This window comes from Leptonychotes weddellii, chromosome 2 (assembly GCF_054177405.1).
Source record: "Leptonychotes weddellii isolate Sample4059 chromosome 2, ASM5417740v2, whole genome shotgun sequence".
In the NCBI taxonomy this organism is placed as follows: domain Eukaryota; kingdom Metazoa; phylum Chordata; class Mammalia; order Carnivora; family Phocidae; genus Leptonychotes; species Leptonychotes weddellii.
In genome coordinates, this window is record NC_138370.1 from 146,788,308 (window position 1) to 146,807,748 (window position 19,441).

Genomic DNA, 19,441 nt, shown 5'->3' on the forward strand with positions numbered 1-19,441 from the left:
AGCCACAGGAAGGGGGTCCTCGGCATCATGGGGCAGCTGGGGTGGTGAGCCAGGACGCTCAAGGCTCAGATACGAACAGTGTTTCCTGCACTACCTCAAAGACCCAGCACCTAACAGGAGTGCAACCCTGACAAATATGCAGAGTGTAGTCTCTCACCATAGGAATTACCAAAGAAGCTAAAAACAGAAACACGCACTGCATAATCTCTAACCTCAGGGGACAAGAAAAACAGAGAATTGCTGTGTCAATCTCATTTCCTTGTTAGGCGCATTATCATAAGTGAGGGCCTTTCGTTCTGAATGCTACACTTCACTAACATTTACCCGACTCCGGCTTCTGAAATATTGAATTCCATAGTAATTCTATTTTTTGCTTTTGATCTTTACTGTTTTGCTCATTTATCCATAAACATGAGCTACTGAACTGAGTTGAAATTAAATAGCTAAGGTTAGAACCTGAGGCCATCCAGATAGGACTAAACCAGTAGCCCAAGACAGGAGACCTCACTGTTGAAGTGAGTAAGAATAATAAATTTAAAATTTCTATCTTTGGATACCTCCATGTAAAGTGACTTGATGATGGTCCATCTCTTGATTTATCTTGATGCTCTGGTTTAGGAAGGGAAGAGATTTATAGGACACAGGGATTTTCCTGAGTTCTCATAATGTGAATTTTCTAAATCCTACCCTTTTGTCAAAACACTCTCTTACACAGTGGTTCCGTGATGGGGAATTGCTAGAACCACCCTGAAAACAGTACTTTGTATCACTTGACTAATTTTGAAAGTAGCTCATTCAACCAGTTTTGGCAACCGAACTATTTCCTGAAATCCAGAATAACAAAGATTTGAGAATGAGACAGGGACCAAATGGGAGACTTAAAAACAAGTCACAGTGCATTGTAGGGTGTCTTCCATTTACTGAAACATTACCAGTGGACGGAAAGGAGAGCTAGAGTACATCTGAGCTGGGGGCTGCCCACTGATGCAGGGCCTCGGGCTTGGGGCTGCTGGGAAATACGGTCTCCTCCATCTGCCCAGCCAGCCGACCAGGGAGTTCAGTGTGGTTTTCCAGGGTTCAGAATTGAGGGAAATGGGACTCAGAGGCGTGCCTAATCTGCCCAGAGGCACACAACTTGACCACCCTCTCAGAGCCAATAAGTGGTGGAACCTAAACTTGGGTCCAGCGGTGCTGGTTTGAACGTCTAGGCTCTTCACAGTTTTAGAGTAAGGCCAGCAGACTAGCCTAAGCCACAAAGATCCCTCCCACAGGCAGCTGTCTGGGATTAAGATCTACACAAAGGATTTCATTTGATTTTATCTAATGATGATGAAGACAATGATAAGAACTAAGATTTACTGAGTGTTTTCTCCATGCCAGATTCTATTTATGTGCCATGTATTTATTCCTTGAACAATGTTGCCAAGTGGGTACTATTATTATCCCCATTTTATAAACAGGGAAACCAAGATACTGAAGGCTAACTGGTACAAGGACAGAGAACTATTAAATGGAAGAGGCAAGATAAAGCCCAAGTGACTAGCTCCAGAGTTCATGCTCCTAACTTCTACGTTCTCCAGCTTCTAAGACACACGGATAATGGAGTTAGCGCAGCCTACAACTTCCTAATTCTACATTGTGCCACTCAGACTTCTTTTTCAGAATAACACTCGTGCTACCCTTTTATTGGCGAAAATGAGACCCTTGGAACACGGAGCAGCTTACAAGTTCCTCGGGAAAAAAAAACTGGATCTCTTTCAACTTGACCCCATTAAAAAAAAAAAAAAAAAAAAAATCTACACTTGAAACCGTATCTATGTTCTTGGAAATCCCAAACACCTATGATCGTGTCAATGGACTGAAAACAAATGCCCCCAGAGGTTCGACACGGGTGGTCTGCTAGGCAGGAGTCACACCCCTGCATCTGCTCTCATCTTCTGGATTCGTAAATGACCTTTTTCTTGAGAAGCCTGGAATCCCAGTTGGAGGAGGAAAAAAAAAAATACAGAACAAAACCACTGAGCTCTTTCATTAAAGGGAAAGTAACAGCTAAGTAACAGCTGCTGTCATGCATATTACAGAAAATACATTACTTGCTTTACAGAGCAGACTGTGTTGCAAGTCAAGTCAACTCATTGTTTGCACAGGTGTATCTGTCCGTGAACAAACAAGTCCAGATCAATCCTCCTAAATTTCACCAACTAGAAAAGAGAGATAGTAAAGTATAAAACTGACTTTTGACGTTCGAGATTGTCTTCCTTTGTCATTTCGTTTTTCCCTTACAATTCCAAAGAAGGCTTTTTCCTTGATTTAGGGGAACATTTTTATCCCACAGAAATGGTTTTTATCAAAGGTTGAAAGAGGGCTATTAGTTTGCTCTCCAAGAGAGCAGTTGCTCTAGTCTACTCAGCATCCCTTCCTTAGGGAAGCACTTCCTGATGTGCGGTTCCGGGGGGGCCCTGTGATCCAGACCCAGAATATAACAGAACTCTCTCTCCCAAGCAATAAAAGACAAGTCCAGGGATAGCATGTGACAGTTTTTCCTGTTGTGGATTTCAAGCTGGGAAGATGACACTTTGTGTGTGCCGGATGCCATCTTTCCAGCAACATGGAGAGATGAGTAGGGTGGAGAGAGAGAAAATTCTGGAATCAGTGAGCCCTTTTCTAATCTCAAAGACTCTAATTCCTACAGTCTTTTCTTCCTTCCTGTGAGATACCTTAGCATCCTTCTGAGTTGAATGAGCCAATAAATTTCCCCTTTGTGCTCATCTGGTTTGAGTAGATTTCTGTCTCTTGCAACCAAGAGTCATAATATAAGACTAAAAGTTTAAGTCACTGCCTTGACCTCTCCCAGAAGGTGCCTGCCTGAGCTGAATGTATTTCCCTCTCTTACAGAGTACTGAGTTTCTGTTATACCCGATAAACCTGTCGTCTTGCTAGTTTGAATCATCTCCTGATTTTAATCCATTTCTTTCTTTTTCACGCCCCACTTAGCCCGGACTTCAGGCCAATGTGATTACCCTCTAACTGCAGTAACTTAGTCTGTCTTTGGGAAGACGGCGACATACCCTGCTTGCTCATAAAGAGACTTTTAAAGAAGAGATTTTTAAAACACCAAGGCCAAGGTCTTGCCCCAGAGATTCTGTTTTAATTGGTCTGGGGAAGGGCCTGGGCATCAGTATTTTTCTCAAAATTCTCCCAACCAAGGTTAAGTCAGCCAAGATTAAATTTGGCTGACTAAAAATATATTTATACATGTTTTTGATGATTTTTATGTTTGATTCAACTAGAATAATTTGTGCTCTGACTATGCCGGGGAGTTGGAAAGGCACGGATGTTTTAGCCCTGTGTAACTCTCCCTCGGTATCTCCTGCGCTGTGCTTAAAGCACAGTGGACATCTCCAAGGATAGGATGGGAATGATCAAGGCCCTGTTCTTTTTCTTTTTTTTAAGATTTTATTTTATTTATTTATTTGACAGAACACAAGCAGGGGGAGCTGCAGGCAGAGGGAGAGGGAGAAGCAGACTGTCCGCTGAGCAGGGAGCCTGATGCAGGGCTCGATCCCAAGACCCTGGGATCATGACCTGAGCCAAAGGCAGACAACGACCAAGCCACCCAGGTGCCCCATCAAAGGCAAATGTTCTTATCATTACTTACACATTGGCCCTATGTTCTGTGGCCTCATGGGAACCCACTGTTTGTGCAAGTGTGCATATCTATTGTGTGCATTGGTCTTCTGTCTATATATATATATATATATAATCATTCAAGTTCTAATAGACTTGTTTAAAAAAAAAAATCAAACACTTGGGGCACCTCCGTGGCGCAGTCGGTTACACATCTGACTCTCAGTTTCAGCTCAGGTCTTGATCTCAGGGTGGTGAGACCGAGCCCTGTGTCAGGCTCCACACTCAGCGCGGAGTCTGTTTAAGACTCTCTCTCCCTCTGCTGCTGCCCACCCCCACTCTAAAGTAAATAAATCTTTTTTTAAAAAAAAGGTTAAAAAAAAATCAAACACTTGACCCTTCTGACAAAAGTCAGTTTGGTTAACAGAGATAATCATATAACCCACCTATGTGGCATATGTATTAGTTTCCTAGGGCTGTAGTGAGAAAGGACCACAAACCGGACCTGGCACACATAGGCATACATAGAGAGCGCCATGTGCACATGAAGGCAGAGGCGGGGTGATGCTTCTACAGGCCAGGGAATACCAGAGATTACCAGCAAACCAGCCACCAGAAGCAAAGGCGGGGTTGTGGGACAGACTCTTCTTCCCAGCCCTCAGAAGGAACTCATCTGGCTGACACCGTGCTCTTGGACTTCTTGCCTCCAGAACTGTGAGACAATAACTTCCTGTGGTTTAAGCCACCCAGGTGGTGGTACTTGGTTATGATAACCCTAGGAAACAAACATCGTCCCTTGCAGAAAAGAAAAGTCTATGATTCTGTAATCATTCACCTTTGATGCTGCCTGGGGGGCGGGGGGGGGGGAGACCAGAAGCTTGAATAACCTGAAAAGAGTAGGTTAAAGGGTCATTGCTGATCTTTAGGCAACACATGAAGTTTATTACCAGCTGCCTTTTGAAGACAAAAGAAGAGCAACAAAAACTCAAACTTTCCTTTCTCCTAGCCTAGAAAAGAAATCCCAAAAGCCCAGCTGCCTGGATATTATAGAAGTCAGTTAGAAAATTATCATAATTTTTATAGCAAAAACATATTTCTATTGTTTTTCAGAAATGGGTACTTACAGGAGCTTTGTTAGCAAACCATGGAATACTCCAAACAACCAGTACATCAGTCAAATCCACCTGCTTTCTTGGTTGCGGACATTTGGCATGGATTAACTTGTAGAAATCCCAGTAAATTGTCTAATGTGTGATGTCAGAAAACCTCAAATTGCCCATGTCTAAGACTGTATGTCACTGGCTCATTTCAGAACCTTCTTCATGGAAGCTGGTCCTCCTGTGGTACTCTGGAGTAAGAGTATGAACCCATCCTGTCTTGTTGCAGTACAATACTCATACAAAGAAATGAAGAGAGGGTAGAATGCATCTTGCTGGAGGATCCTGCCGACTCTTCTCAGAAACTGAACCCACCATCTGACTTGCTTGTTACCACATCGCCTCAACTTTCACTTAATGACTTTTTTCTTTCCACCATTTTCCCTCCTGTCTTTAATATCCAACTTTATTCTCATAAATATCTCAAGCTCATACTTCTGTCCAGGGTGCTTTCGGTTCTTTGAGGGAAATATTCTTTTAGAAATTGGCCCAAAGTGAAGAATGGAGAATAAAAGATCAAATTTACTAAGCTTTACAAGGTATATTTGCTACTTCGATTCAACAGAAGAACCTTGACTTGAGTTAAATCCTCCAGTGATTTGCTTTGTGACTTTGGGGAAATTTCGTCAATTCCTTGTTCTTCAGTTCCCTTCACTTTAAGGGAAATAGGCCCAACAGCTGGTAACAGTGGAAGGGTCAATGAACAAATGAACTAACCCATTATCCTGACCCAATTAGACAATGATGGCCAATTCTGGTACTTTTGCTGGAGCCGATGGGAAAGTGGTGGTCTCTTTCCACACAGGTGACAACTGCTGATGGCCAGGTGAACACTACGAAGGAAGAGCCTGCCAGAGAACAAAAAAACACAAGGAAAATCAGAGACGAGAAATGGAGAGAGGTAGATTCCTAATAACACCATAGGAGCATCCATGCCTGCTCTATCCCAGATATTCCTCTAGTCTTCAAGATCATGAGAGCCAAAAGCATCTTAATCCCTACTCCATTTGCATTGCGTTTCTGTCACTGGCTACTGAAAGAGTTCTAATAAATATATGGAATCCTACTAGGGAGAAAAATAGTAATTAAATCAAAGATGACTGTTCTTTTCTAGTCTTTAAAACACTGTCCACTCTAAAAAGGTCCTAGAAGCTGTCACAGGAAGGAAAGGGAGGGGATTAAACTTCCTCTGAATAGCTCAAGGGCCAGCAGCTGGAAGAAGCAAATTTGGGCTCAAGGTAAAGAACACCTTTCCGCCGTTCGGAGCTGTATAAAACGGAATGGGCCCCTTCCTGAATATGTTCTGCACATGTCTAAATTTCTTCCAAACTCAGGCCACTGCACCAGCCCCACTCATCTCAGCTCCCATCTAAACTACTACCAGAGCCTCCTAAAGTCATCTGTGCACTAAGCAGATGCTCATCAAGCCTCTATTCTGTGCTAGTTCTGGATGCTGAGGACTCGGCAGGGAGCAGAATGGACAAACCCCCCCCCCCCCGGCCGCAAAGGAGTCCCTATTCAGGACGCAGGAAACAAACAACATATAAATATGATATACGACATGACAGATGGTGCTAGGTACTAGTGGGAAAGGAGTTGCGGAGCGTGGAGGGGGCCTGGGTGGCGATAGAAATAGAGTGATCAGTGAGGACCTCACTGAAAAAGAGATGCCAGAGCTAAGACTGGAAGGAGATAAGGTAGGGAATGATGCAGACATGCGGAGAAAGAACACTTGAAGCAGAAGAAAGATGGAGAGTAAGAATCTGGAGGCAGGCTCTTAGGGCCTCTTCAAGACCAGTGAGGCTGGAGTAGAGTGAGGGAGGGGGAGAGTAGAAGGAATGAGGTCCAACAGGCAGGGGATGGTTATAGATCATGAGGGGCCTTAAGTAGGCAATTACATAGACTCTGGATTTTACCCTATGGAGGAGAAAGACAATAAAGGGCAGTGGAGAGACAGGATTATATTTTAAAAGGGTCACTCAGTCACTGTTTGGAAAATAGATTGTCTTCCTGCTGCCAATCTGATTCTCTATAGTCCATTGTCCACAATGCAGAATAAATCTTTTAAAACATCATATAGTGACCCAGCAATCCACTCCTGGACATTTACTCCCCCCAAAATAAAATTTACATCCACACAAACACCTGTACATGACTTTTCAGAGCAGCCCTGTTTGTAATAGTCCCAAACTGAAAACAAGCAGAATGTCCTACCATCGGTGAATGGTTAAACAAACTGTGGGACATCCATAGTATGAAATACAGCTCAGCAATAAAAAGGAACAAACTATTGATATACACAACATGGAGAGAGCTCAAGGGCACTAAACTAAGTGGAAAATCTCAAAAAATCACATATTGCATGATCCCACTTCTGTAACTACAGTTACATAAAATGTACCCATTGGAAGAAATGAATGAAGGCTACCCAGGACCTTTCTGTACAATCTTTGCAATGTCCTGCAAATGTGCAATTACAGAAAACAAAGCTTTTTCTTAAAAAAGCATTGTAGAAAAAGAAATTGTCTTTTGGTGGAAAATTATGCATTGTCTCCATATAGCACACCCTTCCAAGTTATCGGATTCTATTCCTTCATTGTCTTCGAACGATTTTTACAACTTTGAAAGTGTAGATAACTGACAGACATGCAAACTGTCCTGTCCGGTAAAGGCTCCCTTCCCCCCTCACCTGTACCTCCTCATGGAAAAAACCAGTTTGTGCATAGAAAAACCATTTGCACTTTCAATTCAACATTCCTCGATTCCATTTCAATTTGTGCTTTTTTGACTTTTCCTTTGAAGACTATGAGGGCGTCGAACATGTTAAATAAAGTCATTAACATCTGTTCATTTTTTGTGTGTACATATGAGAGTCATAATTTTACGTTTCTGAAAATTATCTTTTAAGAGCGTCAATCAAGTCGCGTCACTCCCCAGCTTCACCACCTCCAAGCTTCCTATGGCATTTCAAATGAATGCCAGACATTTCCCAAGGTATACATAACAGCACACGCTGGGCCCAGCCTGCCCCAGGGCCTCATCTCCTCACTCTGCCCCTTGCCCGGACACTCCGACTTCTTGCCCTTGCTTCAGCTCCCTGAGAACATCCAACGTGTTCCCACCTGCTGGCTCCTGCACTTGTTGTCCCTCAGCCTTGAGTGATCTTCTCACGGATGGCTCGCTCTTTTTCACCAGTAAACTCCCAGCTCAACTGGTCCTCCTCAGAGAGGTCGTCTCAAACCATTTATCAAAAGTAACATCCCCATCCTATTTTTTCCATCATAGTTATTTCTATCGGAAATATGATCAATAATAGTATTATGTATTAGATACATTTTATATATTATATTTACTGCATTAGTATAATATTAACTATATATTTACTTATTATATTATGCAAATGTAATATATTGTTTGGTTAGTTTCCAGCTTATTTATTACCTGTCCACACCAATTCTATAATAGTAGGATCTTGGCATCTGCTTCCATTTTATCCTCCAATGCTTAGAAAGGTACCTAGCACATAGTAGGCACTCAATAAATATTTGGTGAATAAATCCTTGGGAGAGCAGTATCTGGCTGGCTCAGTTGGTAGAGCATGCCATCCTGGGGTCATGAGTTCAAGCCCCACATTGGGCATAAAGCTGACTTAAAAAAAACTAACCAACCAACCAACAAATCCTTGGGTGAATGATGCTTCCAGAAGTAGTGAGGTCCCCAGGACAGGAAGTATTTAGGCATGGTTTGTACAACCACTTAGCAATGTCATAGAAAAGCTATAGGCATAGGATCAGTCACAAGAATAAAAGACCATGAAGGTCTCTTCTAGTACTACGAGTCTATGATTCTGTGCCCACTCCACCCTCTCTGCCATGCAGTGGGAAAAGCAAAGGAGTATTCCTCAGCTCTTTCCCACCAAATGATGGTACGCACACTCCTGTTCCTGCCACAATATCATCTCAGCATTAAAATGTTGAAGCTAATCAGACATTTAATTTCAAAGTGGAAGGTCATTATCTTGTCACAAAATTTTATTCCAATTACTTTTTTTTCTATTATACGAAATGAATTAAAAGTAGCACAAAACATTGGGAGATCAAACAGTCAATCAGAAGCTCATTAAATATCATTGAAATTGGTGCAATAAAAAGCATTTCCCATGGCTGACTTATTATTTAAAAGCTATATTCTGGATGGCTCAAGGAATTGACATGCTGCCAATCAAAAATCACCCTGTCCATAAATAGCCACTTGGTTTTAAAAAGCTCACTACCTTTTTTTTTTTTTTGAGATAAGAGTAAATATCTAAGGAGATTTAAAGCATAGGTGTAATTACCATCCTAACAGCCCCCATGAGACCCTAAAGAGAAGATATCAGCAAAGTCACCACCTGATAATTTAGACTATAACTTAGAGAAAGATGCTTACAAAGTGCTACCAGTGATTTTATAAACACTTCTATACATTACATTTATGTACAATACTCAGCTAAGTACAATCCCAGGCAGGGATTAGTGGTCAGTTACAAGTTTAAAATTGAGTCCAACTCCACACTTGGAATAAATGCCCATTTTATTTTCTCAAGAGTGATTACTAAGCACTTCATTTTTCTATGGGCCCAGACGTAGGTGACCGTTAGCATGAGGATCTGTAAGTTGATTGTTTCTAAATTTCTAATATTTTTTCTACTAGGAGCCCTCCCCCCACCTTTTCTTTTAAAGCTAAACCACTAGTTTTAACATTCAGTTTTATAGAAATGACTACTTTCTGATGTATAGGATGACAGGTCCTTTTAGTTGGTAAAATATAACAACAGAAGTACTGTTCCCAGTCTCTTAAGGTGTTTAAGTGGTGAGGATGATACAAACTAAAAATACATAACCAAAAAGAGAAAGCTCTCAGGTATAGGAAATTACTTCTTCAGGAGAAGGACTCAAGAATTTCTCCCCTCTAAGCCACCCCACACAAACACTGCCACCACCCCAATTTCTTTTCAAACACCAGGACTTACTGGCAAATTATTTGGGAGTAAAGTGGGAGGGAAACATTTCAATGCAAAATTCAGAACTGCTTTATAGAAAGAAAAGTGTGGGGAGGTTTGTTATCATTTATTTCCTCCACTATATCATTCAATTTCAGCTGTCTCACGTCTCAGAAGAAGCTCCCCCATTTCTCACTTATGTGCCTAAGAAACATCTCTCTGGCATCTCAATCCCTCTCCCTTTTACCAGCATTTCATTATTCCTTAACTGTCCCTCTCATGCTTGTCTCCCTTTTTCCTAGTGATCCACGTGTCCTCATTTAGCAGTTTTCAGAAGCCAGGGAGAAACGTTGCAAATAATGTTAAATATGATTAATATCTTGAATTCCTTGAAATATGACATGCATGAGTTACAATGAAACCTCTTTTATTTCCCCATGAAATGCTTTTGCATAATGAGAAAGAAAATGTCCTCTATGCCCTAATCAGCTCTGACAGTTCCTGGACTCCCAAATACTTTTATTTATGGCATTATTTATTTCATCTCTAATAAATGGAAGGGGGGTACCCACAGCATGATCTGAGGAAGCTGCAGGAGAGAGAGAGACTATCCTGGGTGGAAGAACACAGAAGCTCAACCAGCAGAGAGAGGATTCCAAGGTAAGGGAGATATGGGAAATAAGAGGCGAAGGATCTGAACCCCCAGAAGAAAGTGGGTCACTTTCCCAAGACTGAAAGGAAAACTCCGAAAAGGAAAGTAACTTCAGAGTGGTGAGAGAAGACTCATACATTAAGGAGGAGATGCACCCAGATTCCTAACCTGGGGAATGAAGACGGACAGGCTGGAAACCAATCCTGGGAGGGGGGAGTATGCTGGCACCGGCCTAGGAGAGGGATGATTTACTCCAAGGAGCCTCTGGGAGAAGCCAGGGCACTCCTGTTGATTTGAAGACATCTCTACTCCATGCGGATCCTCCTCCAAACCACAGAAGCTCTTCTCTCATTCAGACAATTACTGGAATTTTGTGTCCTCCAGTAACACTATCCTGGTGGCCCCAGAGGCAGTGAGAAGCTCGCTGGGCAATACAGGGTACGTACGAGCAATCGGGCCACCTTGGTTCTCACATTTACCTATATATCAAATGACACTGTTGAAAGTATTTAATCAGCATCCCAAAGGGAGGTATCAGGTCAGATTTTTCCCTCAATTGCACAGAGTCTACGTGCTATGAGAAGTGAGGATATGAATTCAAATGATCTGGATGCACGTCTGCACTCAGCCACACACTCCGGAGTGTCTGGCTTTGGGCAATTACCTCGCGGAGCCTCTGTTTACTCATCTGTAGAATGGGGTAAATGATTCTGCTACATTCTCGGGGCCCCTACGGGAAATTAATAAAATAATGTGAAAGTCCGAGAGCCCGTATGCTCGTGGGATCTGCAAGAGCTCAAAGGTCACATGCTGGGTGTGGGCGGACCCCCAGACGCGCAAACAACGCGCAGCGACCCTAGGTCAATACCTTCAAGGTGTTCTTTTCCAAAGGTTGGGGGAGCAATTCCCGAGGGGCAGAACTGGCTGCAATACCTTCCCAAGGCACACACGCCCCGCCCCAACTACTACCAGCCCCTCTGTGCAACCCCGAGAGTTTGGGGTCACGTAGGGGGCGCCAGGAGCTCATTTCCGAAGCTGAACCCCGCCCGCAACGGCAAAAGCTTCAAGTCCGCACCTGGGGCTCCAAAGTCTCGCGCTGGCCGGGACCTCGCCCTGTTTACCCGCGCGCTCTCGGGATCCGGCTTTTCCCTTCCCTCCCCCAGTCGGAGGCGCACACCCGGCGCGCGGACCCCACGGGCGGTGGCGGCGACGCCAGGCCCCGCCCCCGCCCCCATTATCATTAGCAGATATTATCCTAAACACTTGCTCTTTACCTCCTTTCTCCCTCCAGGCATTGGCGAGGCGGCCTGTCAATCAGCGCTCGGGCGGCAGCCCCCCGCGCGGGGGCTCAGCGATGCCAGCCTCAGCGACAGGCGGCAGTGGCGGCGGCGGCGGCACAGGCACAGGCACACACCCTCCCACACGCGCGCACTCGGGCAGAGCCGGCGGGCGGGAGGCGGAGGCACCCTCGGAGCCCGGCGCCCGGCGGGGAGGGGGCGTGCGACCGGGGACCAGCCCCGAGGCGCAGGATGGAGGAGGAGATGCAGCCGGCGGAGGAGGGGCCCAGCGTCCCCAAAATCTACAAGCAGCGCAGCCCCTACAGCGTCCTCAAGACGTTCCCCAGCAAGAGACCGGCGCTGGCCAAGCGCTACGACAGACCCACCCTGGTGGAGCTGCCGCACGTCCGGCCGCCGCCGCCGCCGCCCCCGCCGCCCTTCGCGCCGCACGCCGCGGTCTCCATCAGCAGCAGCGAGCCGCCGCCGCCGCCGCCGCCGCCGCAGCAGCAGTTCCAGACGCAGAGCTCCTACCCCCCCGGGCCCGGCCGGGCCGCCGCCGCCGCCTCCTCGTCGTCTCCATCCTGCACGCCCGCCGCGTCCCAGGGCCACCTGAGGACTCCGGCGCCGCCGCCGGCGTCCCCCGCCGCCTCTTCATCCTCGTCCTTCGCCGCCGTCGTCAGGTATGGCCCGGGCCCGGCGGCCGCAACGGGCAGCAGCAGCGCAGGCAGCGACGGCGCCAGCCTGGAGCTCAGTGCAGGTACCAACTCCTGGGCGCAACTTTCCTTCCCGCCCGGCCGCGGGGAGGGGTGGGGGCCCCGGGAACCAGAAGCTGGGCATGGCGGACGCCCTTTCGCGCGCCGGGCCTGGCGGGAGGGGCGCGGGGGGAGAGGGGCCGGCGCGGTCCGGGCTGAGAGAGAGTCGGGGCGTCGGAGCGCAACCCTGAGGCCTCCACGCACGGGCAGCAACTTCTAGAGGATTCCCCGCCACCGCCGCCGCTGCCGCGTGCGGAGCTTCCGACGGCGAGCGCGCCTCCTAACAGGTGGCTCCGCGCTCAGAATCGGCTCGGCGCCCAGGAAGCGGGGCGGCGGCGGTCGGCGGCCGGGGTCCTTCGGGCGGGGGGTCGGGGAGGCAGCCTCGGCGCCGAGGTCGCGCGCGGGACACCCCAGGGTGGCGGCCACGGCCGCTCGGGGAGAGGCTGGCGCTGCTCTGACGGCGCTCGGGGACGCCCTCCCTTTACTCTGGGCTGCTGCACTTTTTCCTTCCACTTCTTCCTTTATCTCTCTTTCTTCTCCGCTTGTTTTTCCTTCTCTCTCTCCCTCCTTATCTTCCGGTCCTCTTTTTCACCACCTCTTTGAGGCGTTCTTACTCTGTCGCGGTCCACTCGGCTGGCTCTTGGGCTCGCTCTTCTTTTTCTGTGCGCTCGTGTTTCTCGTGCGCCCGCTGTCTCTGCTCTCTCTGGCCCTCTTTCCCCACCAACCCCAGAGTCCCGGCCGGTGGGTGTAAGAGAGCGGGGTCCTCTGCACCAGCCCGGCGGGTGGACCTGGCGCTCGGCCCTGCGGCGGACTTGGGGGAGAGGGCCGTCCCGCCCCCTCCCCCGGGCGCTCGGGGCCCGCCGCCCACGCCCCCCGCGCGGAGGGATGGGCTGCACCGCGCCTCGAGAGCATCTGAGCCCCAGCCCTGAGGAAAGGCCTGGTGGGGAGCGCCCACCCCAGGCAACTAGGCTCCTCTCCCCTGGGAGCCTGCAGGAGGCCCCCTGGGAAAAGCCAGCTCTCGTTCGGGTTAGGCTTCGGGGAGTGGGCTGGTAGAAAGGCCACAGCCTGGGGCCTGCGCCCGAGGGCACTCTGCGCTCCCTCAGGGCGCAGAGCCGCGTTTATCTCGCTCCTGAGAACTAAAAGTTCCTGTTCAGGCCTTTCGTGGCATTTTAGAGCCCCCCCTCCCCCCAATTCTGCGTATCCGTGGATCCAAGGCTTTTGTCCCACTGAAAATATGAGCATTGTCTCTAAATGAGTTATAGATGCCTGTGCTGTTACGTTGTTTGTCAATATTTTGACGCACGAAGGATTGGTTTTGAGAAAGAAAATCTAATTACAGGTAATAGTGAAGACTTGTTCTGTCACATCTCTCACTGATTTGGAGATGTTTGACGGCTTTGAGTGGGGTTCTTATGTAGGTGTTCTTATTGTTTGTGGGGTGGTTTGTTGGTTTTGGTTTTTTGGTGGGTTTTTTTTTTTTTTTTCAGTTGCTCTTGACCCGATATTCTGTTGTGTTTTATATTCATTGTTAGGCTACTCACCCACTTCCATTTTGTCCGTTATTTTTCTTCTGTGTTCTCCCCTTCTTAGTAAGGTTTGTGTTCTTTTCTCTCTGGATTTGGAGTCTTATTTTCTTCTAATTCATGCCCATGTTTATTCTCTCGTTCTGCTTTATATTTGTTTTATATGTTGTTTCTCCCCAGTTTGGGTCTTTTTCCCATTTTCTATGTTTTGCCTACCCCTTTGCATAACCTTAGTTCCACCATGTTCACTGGGGGTTCCCCCCCTTTTAATCTGCCTGTTCAGTCTTTAATCTCATCTTGCTTTCTCCTTTCAGTCTTTGTTGACTGTCTTTCAATCTTTTACCTCCTTTTATACACTATAAATCTGCCCCCTCCTTTCCATTTTCATCCATAGTTTTAACCTTGCTTTTTCCTGCTCTTTTTCCTGCATTGTTTCTTTTTTCTACACCAGCCACTTGCTGTCCTTTCCGTGCTCCCTCCTACTCTGACGGTGTCCTTGCTGTCTTTCGTCCACAAGGAGTTTGTGTGGTTTTCCTTTTCACCTTGTTGTAAATGTTCTCTTTCAGTGTTTCGTTCTAGTTAATTTCGTCTCTGTCTGGAGGTGGAAATCACAACATCACTGCATCTAAAAGAGTGAAGGGGGGCTTTGTTTGATGCCCCCTCAAACTCCCTATATTTTTTATTTCCTTTTATTCTCAAGGCTACTGTGGCTGCTGCTTTTCTTTCTTTCTTCTTTAAGGTCATAGAGAGGTAAGCTTGATAGCACCAAGGGCAGGATGCCATGTGCTTGTTGGAAAGACAGGAATTGGATGGTAGGTTTCTTCCATGCAGTGAGGAAAATGGTCTGGCAGCAAAAAAGAAAAAAAAAAGGCCATAGTACTAGACATCATGAATTGTGGTCATAATATGAATCATTGATGGACAAAGCCGTCTCTTAACGGGCACAGAGATGTGAGTGGCCATCAGAGGGACAGTCACCTGAAGAGCTGATTGGCTCTTTGAGGAACTAGTGGTTCCACTTTGAACCAATGAGCATGTGTGCCCAGACAGACACCATTTCAGCATATTGGGGAGGGGGCTGGGGAGGGGTGGCAGTTGCTTGTTGCACCCGCACAAAAGTGTTATTGCAGCCGCTCCAGCTACCTAGTAAACGGAAAATAGTCAACACATCCATGTGATGAATCGAGTCAAGGATAGAAGAGCTATAACTGAGCATCCAGAGTAAATGCAGTGAAAAGATGAAAAGGTTGAAGTGAATCTTATTTGCCATTAAGAGCCATAAGCCACTGAGAGGAGAAATATGTGATTAAAAATAGATTTTTCAGCATTCCTATAAAATCTCATGAAGAGTATAATTTTCCTTAAAAGGGGTAATATACCATGGTTTTAAAAGCATATTTTTCCTCTCTGGGAGGCTTAGAGTTAAAACCCACGTAGATCTTGATATGCAGCCTAAATTTGGCATCAGGAAATGGGAAATTGCATCTTTAAGCAGAGTACAATCAAAAATGAATTACAATAAATCCTATATAATTGCATAGGTCATTCTCTTTAATGAGATTTTATTAACCTGACTGTCAAGCTTTTGAGTCAGGCAGATATTTTATCTTCTTCAACTGATAAAAGTGTCAGCTATAAACCACCATATAAATATTCATAAATCTACACATCTGTGGCAGCCTATCAGCATCATTCTTTTGGACATTAAAAGCATTCTAATTACTTTCTGTCTAGCAGAGCTGAAATGCTGCCTGTTATAGTATGTGCTTGGCAGGCATGATTGCTTTTGTTTGCCATCACAAATAGCAGCATCCTATTTTATATACCGATGGTCCAGAAAATATTCAGGGATTGACTGAGCAGGATGAATATTAGGAAGCACCATCTGGTTTTGATAGCACCGAGTATATTAACTCATCTGTTAATTTTTGACACATCATTGATTTATTTATTTAGAAAAATTGCATCCTGTTTTGCTGTGTTGATGTTTGCCATTATGAAAAAAAATTGGATGGCATTTTTTTTAAAAGACATAGTTCACTGATTTAAGACAAGGGTGATGCTCCCAAAGATGCATTCATTTTCTAACTTCTATTTTCTATGTCATGAAGTCCTCTCTTAAGTTATATTAATGTTTTAGGGAAATTATCTATTTTGGACAAGCTGAAAATCCTTTTGGTAGATATAACGTATGGATACATGATAGATCACAAAAAATTATTTTCTGCTTCTGCATTTTTAATATTAATATATTTCACCCTTCGCTGGGCTAAAATCAAAAGGTTACCACTAATCTCAACGACTGTGATCTCCCTCATAGTAACAAATACTCTTGGGTATATGCTGTGATGGGCAAATTCCATTCAAGGCTTTACTTACAAAGAAGGCCTTTAAAGTAAGGTGCCTGTGTTTGATTGCCGAGTTCCCATCCCTCTTCTTATTCACTTATCAGATTTAGGATGGATTAAACCACTTAAATTCAGAAGAATTTCTAGAAATGAATTTTTTAAGCCACTTAAATTCAGAAGATTTTCTAGAAATGAATTTTTTAATTAAAAAAATAATCACGGGTTCAGATTTTGGAATCAGACTAGGCACAGTTTGCAACATGATATCATCCCAACGGATTGCACAGTAGAGCAAAATAAATTACAAGTGGTCACTTTACAGTGCTTCGTGATTGTGATTAATTAACATTTTGCAGTGTTTACTTTTAGAAAAGTTAGGAATAAAGTAGGTAGTTTTAAAGCCCCTTTGTAAACTGTTGACTTTGTACTTCCCTGCCATCACTTGAGTGGAGCATTCTGTAACTAGGGGGAAAAAGAAACCAGTTTAAAAAATTCAAAATACAGGGGCGCCTGGGTGGCTCAGTTGGTTAAGCGACTGCCTTTGGCTCAGGTCATGATCCTGGAGTCCCGGGATCGAGTCCCGCATCGGGCTCCCTGCTCGGCGGGGAGTCTGCTTCTCCCTCTGACCCTCCTCCCTCTCATGCTCTCTGTCTCTCATTCTCTCTCTCTCAAATAGATAAATAAAAAATCTTTAAAAAAAAAAAAAAAGAATCATGGGTCAGTGACCATTCATTTGTGTTCATATGAAAACAGAACTTTTCTCCATTTCTTAGCGATAATGGGCATTGCACAGTACTTGCATTTCTAATTATATTCTGTCTGGAAAGCTGAAGTATTACGGCTGCAATATGTAGTAAGTAGAAAGATATGCTGTTTTCTGCCAAGTGTAATGGTAATATTTTTCTTCGTATTCTTCCATGTATTGATGTTAAAACACTATTTAAATGTTTTAAGGTACCAAAAAGAGGAGAAATTCAACTTTAAGGCTTATGGTTGCTATTTTTGCATCTCAGTTCTTAGAACAAATTCAGAATGAAGCATTTTTAAAAACTGAAGGCAAGAACTGTTTTAGAGTTGTAGCTATTCTCTGATATTCTGAGAGCACTTTAATACATTATCTTCATAATGTAGTGTATTACATAATGATTTTTTCCAGCATATTACGAGTTTATCCTTCAATTAAGAAAACAAATCATGCTTGTCCCTAAGTCAGGTTTTTTTCCCTTAAAATCTATACTCTAATGTGATTTATCAATATGATGAAAGCTACTGAGTGTGCTTTAGGACATTGAACAAATATATTCACGTAATTCCTTATAGACACTTCTATTTTAGCCTTTCTTTTCATATTTTGTTCCTTTCATCAAGGTTATGTTAAAGATGTATAGGATGTAAATCAGTTGGGACTGTGCTGATTAAAATGCAAACAGTAAATACAACTTCAGGTCTAGAATGGGATTATAGGATTAAAATGAATGAAAACTGCTAGTGTGCTAGAATTGAAAATTCCCAATCAATATCATCCTTTGATTTTACTAATAAAAGAACAAAAACCTGGAAGTGAAAATGACAATGCAACATCATAAATCTTCCCACTTGTACGGTTAACTGTTTACTTTGTTTATTTGGTTGGGGTCAGCGTAAAGAAATAATACCAAATATCTGAGGTCTTTCCCCATTACTTTTTCGTTTAAATCGTGGGCCCAGTTCTTCCCTTCCACCTGGCAGGGGATAGAGGCATCAGTTCCAGTGTTTTGGTGTAAAAAGATACTTCCCATATCCACATCCCTTTTTCTCCCAATTAGCGAGTGGACTTTATCCTGGCTGCTGCTTCAACAAAGTTCCCAGCCCATCAACCAATTCTAGCCTGAAACTGTACTTGACATTGGGTTCTTTCTTCAGGACTCAAAAAGCATTGTATAAAAAACAGGCCTGTGCCTAATACTTGTGGGATTTAGGACAAAAGTACAAATGCAGACCTTCATACCATATATCTAAATAATTAACAAATTGTTAAATAAAGTATGTTCCCATCAACCTACCCTGATAAATACACCTTCTTAATGACCAGATTTGATTTTGGAGTTTTCAGCCAGCCCATGGGCTTCTCTCCCCACCCCCAGCTTCATCTTCCACTAGGAGGAGCCTCACATACACAGGAATGGATGCCCCAGTCCAAACTTCCAGGCTCTGGCACCATGGTCTGTCTTTGGGAGAATGGCTCAGGGAAGAGTCCAACACAGGCCCTCGAAGCAGTTTGAGTAAGGAATTCCTGGATCTTGGGTACCTCACCATGGGGAGAGGGTGGGATGGAGGAGGATGGTTAGGGCAGGGGCCCTCCTGCCTGTGTCTAAGGGTTATATTGTTCCTAAGAGTGGGAAAGCACTATGCCAGGAAGAAAATAGTCCTGTGGACTCGCAGCCTACCCAGAGTGCTCTTGCCACCCCAGCCGAGGAAATGTGAAATGCTATAAACTAAGATCTATTTATTTACAAGAGGCCCTGCATATATTCAGTAAATATTTTGTTGTCCCCATAGAAGCCCTCAAGCATCTCACTGTTTTTCATCTTGAAAGTTTATCACCCCCCCAAAAAAAATACAGCTGATCAACATGTTCAGAGACAGCAAGTAGCTAGATAAATTTCTATCATAAATAGTTACTAGCATCTAAAATCTACAGTATTTTGTTTGTGGCCATTATTCTGGGTAGGGAGGAGAGGAAATGAGAGGCATCCACCACCTCTATGTAAGCCTTATAAAGTATCCCTCTGTATTTATAAATAGTCTGTTCTGGGTGGTAGTCAGGAAAGAAGAAAATGTATCTGGTTACATTTGCATTTAGGGTGAATGTTCAAGACCCTTTGACAACATGAAAACATGTTTTCACAATTTGAAGGGTTTTTGCTTGTTTTTCTAAACTGATTGCTTTCCACTTGGTTTTTATTTTTCATTGATTGACGATTAATATGCTTTCGAATATGTTTCTGTGAATTATCACTCTCGACACATGCCATTTTAAGAGACGTGGCAGTCAAATGGAAGAGGCTCTAAGAAGAGGCACTGCTGCTTTTCATATGATACTTAATACAGATTGGCCTAAACATTGGCCTTGACAAGAAATCCA

The 19,441-nt window shown here is 44.5% G+C and overlaps 1 protein-coding gene and 1 long non-coding RNA gene across 2 annotated transcripts in view; one reads left to right on the plus strand and one right to left on the minus strand.

Moving 5' to 3' along the window:
* Positions 1-11,799, minus strand: part of LOC145720209 (uncharacterized) — an 82,930-nt gene extending 71,131 nt beyond the window's left edge. Inside the window, exons 1-2 of the long non-coding RNA XR_014143052.1 lie at positions 11,692-11,799; positions 4,752-5,632 (exon numbers count right to left, since the gene is read on the minus strand). This is a non-coding gene — a long non-coding RNA (uncharacterized LOC145720209). The remainder of the gene's footprint in view (positions 1-4,751; positions 5,633-11,691) is intronic.
* A 137-nt stretch (positions 11,800-11,936) lies between these two features.
* Positions 11,937-19,441, plus strand: part of BEND4 (BEN domain containing 4) — a 34,410-nt gene continuing 26,905 nt past the window's right edge. The window contains exon 1 of the mRNA XM_081812437.1: positions 11,937-12,451. Within this exon, the coding sequence (XP_081668563.1) occupies positions 11,947-12,451 (505 nt within the window). The 5' untranslated portion in view covers positions 11,937-11,946. The remainder of the gene's footprint in view (positions 12,452-19,441) is intronic.